This window comes from Salmo salar, chromosome 02, assembly GCF_965601325.2.
Source record: "Salmo salar chromosome 02, fSalSal1, whole genome shotgun sequence".
In the NCBI taxonomy this organism is placed as follows: domain Eukaryota; kingdom Metazoa; phylum Chordata; class Actinopteri; order Salmoniformes; family Salmonidae; genus Salmo; species Salmo salar.
In genome coordinates this window covers 94021443-94029476 of record NC_138292.1, presented here as the reverse complement: position 1 = coordinate 94029476, position 8034 = coordinate 94021443, and the positions used below count along the sequence as shown (strand labels likewise).

Genomic DNA, 8034 nt, shown 5'->3' with positions numbered 1-8034 from the left:
ACTGAGTTAGTGACTGGGTATATTGATACACCATCTAAAGTGTTATTAATAACTTCACCATACTCAAAGGGATATTCAATGTCTGCTTTTTTTTTACCCATCTACCAATAGGTGCCCTTCTTTGCGAGGCATTGGAAAACCTCCCTGGTTTTTGTGGTTGAATCTGTGTTTGAAATTCACTGCTCAACTGAGGGGGGAACAGAGATGAGGTATTCATTCAAATATCACGTTAAACACTATTATTGCACACAGAGTGAGTCCATGCAACTTATTGTGTGACTTTTTAAGCAAAACCTTTACTCTTGAACTTAATTAGGCTTTTAATTAAATGTGTAAACATTTCCAAAAACGTAATTCCACGTTGACATTATGGGATATTGAATCCATTTTAAATTCAGGCTGTAACACAACAAAATGTGGGACAAGTCAAGGGGTGTGAATACTTTCTGAAGGCCCTCCTATCCCCCCACCCAGCAATCTAATAGCATTCACTCCAAAAACTGCATCCCCCTCTTTCTCCAACTCTTTCTCTGTAACGTCTTTCTCTTCTTCTTTCACTGTAACAGCCTCACCCTCTACTTCTTGTTTTACTGTGACATCCTCCTCTTCCTTCTCCTCTTTCATGACAATGTTCAGCCCCAGAGTTTCTTTCTCCGTCCAGCAGACCTCCTCTTCTTTAACAGGAGGAGAGTAGCTTAGTGAACTCATGGTCGGGGATAATAGCTAGCTAGTTAGCATTAGCCTAGTGCTAGGCAAATTTAAGACATCTGCCTGACTAACAACGCAAATAAGAAAATAAATGGGGCAACTCGCTATAAAACAGAAGTATGTTTAAAACACATAGGCAAATACGGACTGAAACAGTCTAAAAAGCTTGAACGTTTAGGCTACGTCGCCTAGCAAGCTACTGAAGTGACTGACTCGCTGTTGTTGTTGAAGTGTCCCGTCCACTAGATTATACGTCACACTGGCAGCATCGTTATCAGCTGACTGGAGTGGGTAATGCAGTACAAGGAAAAGTTTATTTTATTTCCAGACAAAAAAGGGTATTTTTAAAATGTATTTCATTAAATAATAATATTATATTGATACGTCCAAAGGAAAGCATGTGTTGATTGATTAGTAATGAATGAGAATTTAAACTTTACATTTAACGCTGCATTTAAGTCAATGTCATATTCATTCAGTCAAACAAACGCTCTGCTGCCTAGTTTAACAGTGATCTACGTTCTATGAAAGCTGCTGGGAGCAAACTGCAGAGTAGCTAGAGGAAAACAAAGCTAACTGTGCATCCTCAGGCCCTGGTATATCAACAGACTGCATTCAAACCTAACTACATCCTCAGGCCCTGGTATATCAACAGACTGCATACAAACCTAACTACATCCCCAGTCCCTGGTATATCAACAGACTGCATACAAAGAGGCACTGAACATGAAATGAAGAGCATTTACTTCACTGTACAATCTACCCCTTGATTCAGACGTGCCCCTCTGCTTCACACTGAGCCTCCCAGCTGCAGTTTCACCACATTCTCATTGACAACCCCAACATCTGTCTCTGAAATGGTCCATAAAATGAGGTCAACTACCTGCCCCTTGGACCCTATTCCCATAGGACTCATACAATCAGAAATCACTAAACACTTTCTTAATTCAGGCAATAACAACGTGTGGAGACCATCATAGTATAGTAGTGGAGCTAGTAGTGGAGCTAGTACAATAACAAGGTGTGGAGACCTTCATAGTACAGTAGTGGAGCCAGTACAATAACAAGGTGGAGACCATCATAGTATAGTAGTAGTACTAGTAGTGGAGCCAGTACAATAACAAGGTGTGGAGACCATCATAGTATAGTAGTGGAGCCAGTACAATAACAAGGTGTGGAGACCATCATAGTATAGTAGTGGAGCTAGTACAATAACAAGGTGTGGAGACCATCATAGTATAGTAGTGGAGCTAGTACAATAACAACGTGTGGACACAATCATAGTATAGTAGTGGAGATAGTAGTGGAGCCAGTACAATAACAAGGTGTGGAGACCATCATAGTCTAGTAGTGGAGCCAGTACAATAACAACGTGTGGACACAATCATAGTATAGTAGTGGAGCCAGTACAATAACAAGGTGTGGAGACCATCATAGTATAGTAGTGGAGCCAGTACAATAACAAGGTGTGGAGACCATCATAGTATAGTAGTGGTACTAGACTGATTTGAGAAGAAATAGGGAATTATTTCTAAGTGCAAGGGTGCCAATATATTTGGCTGCAGCTGTATCCAATCAAAGTCATTTAGAAATATCCAAATCATATATCAAATCAAATTCAAGGTTGGAGTGAAGAATAGCTAAATGAAATGAATCTATATAATAACTTAATAGACTAGAGTCCTGTCCAGGGGAAGAACTTGTACATCAAGCTGCCTCACACTACAGAAACAGGAGGTAGGCTCCTGTTACTATACTGTGGTACTGTATAGACTAGAGTCCTGTTACTATACTGTGGTACTGTATAGACTAGAGTCCTGTTACTATACTGTGGTACTGTATAGACTAGAGTCCTGTTATTATACTGTGGTAGTGTATAGACTAGAGTCCTGTTACTATACTGTGGTACTGTATAGACTAGAGTCCTGTTATTATACTGTGGTACTGTATAGACTAGAGTCCTGTTACTATACTGTGGTAGTGTATAGACTAGAGTCCTGTCCAGGGGAAGTACTGTACATCAAGCTGCCTCACACTACAGAAACAGGAGGTAGGCTCCTGTTACTATACTGTGGTACTGTATAGACTAGAGTCCTGTTATTATACTGTGGTGCTCTATAGACTAGAGTCCTGTTACTATACTGTGGTACTGTATAGACTAGAGTCCTGTTACTATACTGTGGTAGTGTATAGACTAGAGTCCTGTTACTATACTGTGGTACTGTATAGACTAGAGTCCTGTTACTATACTGTGGTACTGTATAGACTAGAGTCCTGTTACTATACTGTGGTACTGTATAGACTAGAGTCCTGTTACTATACTGTTGTACTGTATAGACTAGAGTCCTGTTATTATACTGTGGTACTGTATAGACTAGAGTCCTGTTACTATACTGTGGTACTGTATAGACTAGAGTCCTGTTACTATACTGTGGTAGTGTATAGACTAGAGTCCTGTCCAGGGGAAGTACTGTACATCAAGCTGCCTCACACTACAGAAACAGCTCCTGCTACTGTGAGCCGTTCTGGCTCAGACAAGCCAAGGCTACTTACTTCCTTCCTTATATAATCATTTACATTTAGCAATCTCCAAATCATATTATGAACAACAGAGGGTTTATACTTGTATACAACCAATCAAAGCTAATAAAGAAAAACAAAATACACATTAAAATATTTAATTAATTTTAGACATGATCAATATGAAAAAACAACAAAAACAGGCCTGTTGTTTTGGTCAGATTTTCATGTATGATTTCATTTAAACAATATGATTTAATGTGCCAAACTAAAACACTAATTTTCAGTCAAAAACACAAGTCAGAACACAGTCTCTCTATTCTCTCATGTGCTTTCAGGTCTTCTGACTGGGAAAATGTCTTTCCACAATGAGAGCAGTGGTAGGTCTTCTCCTCCTGTGTATGTATTCTTTCATGCTTATTCAGATGCCTCAACCGGTTAAATCTCTTTCCACACAGGGAGCAGTGGTAGGTCTTATCCCCTCCTGTGTGTGTCCTCTCATGCCTAGTCAGACCCTCTAACTTGGTAAAACTCTTTCCACACAGGGAGCAGTGGTAGGGCTTTTCTCCTGTGTGTGTCCTCTCATGCTGTTTCAGGCTCATTAAACCCCTAAAACTCTTTCCACACTGGGAACAGTGATAAGGCTTCTCTCCTGTGTGTGTCCTCTTGTGCCGATTTAGGTTCCCTAACTGGGTAAAATTCTTTCCACAGTGTGAACATTGGAAAGGATTTTCTCCCGTGTGAATTCTCTCATGTGTTTTCAGGCTTCCTAGCCAGGTAAAAGTTATTCCGCATTTGGAGCAGTGGTAAGGCTTCTCTCCAGAGTGTATTCTCTTATGTATTAATAGGTACCCTAATTCGTTAAAACTCTTTCCACACTGGGAGCATTGGAAAGGTTTTTCTCCTGTGTGTGTACTCTCATGCCTATTCAGGTTCCCTAACTTGGTAAAACTCTTTCCACAGTGGGAGCAGTGATGATGTCCTCCTGTTGCTTTGGGCATCTCTGGGCCTGATTCTGCTGATTCCCCTGAAGGACTCTTCCCTGGGTCTGATTCCCCTGAAGGACTCTTCCCTGGGTCTGATTCCCCTGATGGACTCTTCCCTGGGTCTGATTCCCCTGAAGGACTCTTCCCTGGGTCTGATTCCCCTGAAGGACTCTTCCCTGGGTCTGATTCCCCTGATGGACTCTTCCCTGGGTCTGATTCCCCTGATGGACTCTTCCCTGGGTCTGATTCCCCTGATGGACTCTTCCCTGGGTCTGATTCCCCTGAAGGACTCTTCCCTGGGTCTGATTCCCCTGATGGACTCTTCCCTGGGTCTGATTCCCCTGAAGGACTCTTCCCGCTGTCAGAGGGATAGTCTGGTCTCTCTCCTGTCAAAGACAAACAGAGTATCTAGTTACTTAGTTGTCTACTGTGCTGTACTGTGTGGCCAAACTGGTGAAACATATAAGTCTATGATTGGTTCAGATTTGGTCTTGTTTGGGGGAGTTCATTAAAATAATAGCCAGTGTGAAAAACAGTGGTCACCAAGGCATTCCTAGTCAATCATCAAACATTTCTTTAAAAACCCAATGTGTTTCCCGTTTGCTCCAGCAGTATTCTAAAGTGTTGTGAATTTAGCAGTAAAAATATATATTTTCCCGGCCTACAACACCCAGTTTCATCACTGCCCTCTCCTGAGACTGAAAGCCCAGAGACTTGCACTTTGCCCGGGTGTGTGGTTTTGTCTGGGGGCTAAAATGAACATTCGAGGCCATCAAGCTACTTTGCTCGGAGATAGTTTTCATTTCAACTGAGGTCGTGGCTACGATTCAGACCTGAATACAAGAGGTTTCTGATACTTTCAAAGCAGATTGAACTAATCTGTGAAATGAGACTGTGCCTGTTATGGCCTCACTCAAAACAACAGTAACACACCATGATGATTGCAGCACTTTACACCTGACTACCTCTCTGGAGGCTGACGTGAATCACTGCTGATCTGATAAAGGTGCAGGAGAGCTGTGTGAGCTTAGAGGGATTTTCTCACCACAATATCCTGAGACTCGTATCGGTCCCAGAGTCAGAGCTACTATCCTGAGACCGATATTACATTTTTGGCCAAAACCGATATCCAATATTTTCCTTGCCCCAAAAAATGATACCGATAACCGATATTACAACTTTTAGCGGCCTTTTAAGCATTCTAGTACAGTTAAATAGTTAACACACACACACGGATGCAGCAGTCTAAGCCACTGCATCTCAGTACAAGAGGCGTCACTAAAGTCCCTGGTTCGAATCCAGGCAGAATGATTGGGAGTCCCACAGTAGTTGTCTGTTATTGGTGTAGAGTGGACGACAAAGAAGAGGGATCCAATATGTGGATAGGAAGATACAAATTATCATTATTATGGAAAATATTCATTTAAAATCCAGGAATTTTACAACTTTAGCTCTCTAGGTCATGCCAGTAGGCTACAGTAGGTTGTATCTCTCTAGGTCATGCCAGTAGGCTACAGTAGGTTGTATCTCTCTAGGTCATGCCAGTAGGCTACAGTAGGTTGTATCTCTCTAGGTCATGCCAGTAGGCTACAGTAGGTTGTATCTCTCTAGGTCATGCCAGTAGGTTACAGTAGGTTGTATCTCTCTAGGTCATGCCAGTAGGCTACAGTAGGTTGTATCTCTCTAGGTCATGCCAGTAGGTTACAGTAGGTTGTATCTCTCTAGGTCATGCCAGTAGGTTACAGTAGGTTGTATCTCTCTAGGTCATGCCAGTAGGTTACAGTAGGTTGTATCTCTCTAGGTCATGCCAGTAGGTTACAGTAGGTTGTATCTCTCTAGGTCAAGCCAGTAGGTTACAGTAGGTTGTATCCAAGTGGTTGTATCTCTCTAGGTCATGCCAGTAGGTTACAGTAGGTTGTATCTCTCTAGGTCATGCCAGTAGGTTACAGTAGGTTGTATCTCTCTAGGTCATGCCAGTAGGTTACAGTAGGTTGTATCTCTCTAGGTCATGCCAGTAGGTTACAGTAGGTTGTAACTCTCTAGGTCATGCCAGTAGGTTACAGTAGGTTGTATCTCTCTAGGTCATGCCAGTAGGTTACAGTAGGTTGTATCTCTCTAGGTCATGCCAGTAGGTTACAGTAGGTTGTATCTCTCTAGGTCATGCCAGTAGGTTACAGTAGGTTGTATCTCTCTAGGTCATGCCAGTAGGTTACAGTAGGTTGTAACTCTCTAGGTCATGCCAGTAGGTTACAGTAGGTTGTAACTCTCTAGGTCATGCCAGTAGGTTAGGTTGGGGCCCCGGGTTGGGGCGAAGAGATGGACGGAACCTACACTGTTACATTTGGTGTAGCCAACCCAACTCTCACATGGCTCTATTGGGGGACACGGTGTGTAGTAAAACATCACTACATTAAAATCACTACATGCCGTGGCCCCCAGTCTGCGGTCAGCAGATAGACCCTTCTCAAATATATATGTTAAGTCACTTTTTGGAAACGGAACGGAGAAAACAAGGGGTAGCTTGTCTCTACGTCCTGATTCTAGACATATCAGTCATCATCCCAGGGCCCTCCGTTGAAGAGGTATTGACGAGCCAACTCCGAATATCCAAAGTTAAAAACTAATTGAAGGCGGTACTGACTGGTGTTAATCAGATCTCCTATCTCTTCCTCTTCATCTTCATCTTTCAATGTGACAGTAATCTCTCCTTCCTTCTTCACTCCAAAAACGGCATCCTCCTCTTTCTCTTCCTCCTCTTCTTTAACTGTAACGTCTTTCTCTTCCTCTGTAACAGCCTCACCCTCTACTTCTTGTTTAACTGTAACATCCTCCTCTTCCTCTTCCTCCTCTTCTTTTACTGTAACATCCTCCTCTTCCTTCTCCTCTTTCACGACCATGTTCAGCCCCAGAGCTTCTTTCTCCGTCCAGCAGACCTCCTCTTCTTTAACAGGAGGGGAGTAGTTTAGGGAGCTCATGTTCGGGGATGTTAGCTAGCTAGCTATCATTAGCGACCAGGCTAATGCTAACTTAACCAGCCAGCTACTATAGCTGACTAATACAAAATAACGTAATATTAAATAGGTTAACAAGTAGATACGACAGAAGTGTGTCTAAAACACAGTAGCTAATATAGACCGAAAGCGTATAAATAGCTTGAATCTTTCGGCTATGTTGGCTAGCAAGTTACCGAGGTGGTTGACGAGCTGTTTATGAAGAACCGTCCACTAGATTATACGTCACGCTGCAGCATCGCCTGAAAGACGCACATCGCCGTCTGCTGACTGGAGGGAAACGCAGTTGAGGATCTGATTTTATTTTAAGACAAAGATTATTTTACATGGATTTAATTAAATAATACTATTATATTGAGACATACAAAGACAGGAATGTGTTGATTGATTGGTGAGAAATATTTTTTTTTTTACTACAGCACATTTAAGGCAGTTTCATTCAGTCAAACAACATCTAAATAAGTAGCCAGCTACTGTCGGTCTATACTGCTCCTACATGGTGGAACAATACATCATGTAGATATATACTACCGTTCAGAAGTTTGGTGTCACTTAGAAATGTCCTTGAAAGGAAAGCAAATTATTTCTAAACAGTGTGCTGGCTTTCTCGTTCTTTAATAACAAAGCTTTTGTAAACAGTGTTTTTCTATGCAGCAATTCAACCATGAAGGCCTGATTCATGAAGTCTCTGAACAGTTGATGTTGAGATGTGTCTGTTACTTGAACTCTGTGAAGCATTTATTTGGACTGCAATCTGAGGTGCAGTTAACTCTAATGAACGTATCTTCTGCAGCAGAGGTAACTCTGGG

The 8034-nt window shown here is 42.0% G+C and overlaps 1 protein-coding gene across 1 annotated transcript; it reads right to left on the bottom strand.

Moving 5' to 3' along the window:
- Window positions 1-3370: 3370 nt before the first annotated feature.
- Window positions 3371-7426, bottom strand: LOC145863273 (uncharacterized). Its single transcript, XM_082968325.1, has 2 exons — window positions 6856-7426; window positions 3371-4600 (listed from the first exon to the last, which is right to left on the bottom strand). The coding sequence occupies exons 1-2, from the start codon at window positions 7187-7189 to the stop codon at window positions 3516-3518; spliced, it is 1419 nt and encodes a 472-aa protein (XP_082824451.1). The 5' UTR covers window positions 7190-7426; the 3' UTR covers window positions 3371-3515.
- Window positions 7427-8034: the final 608 nt, after the last annotated feature.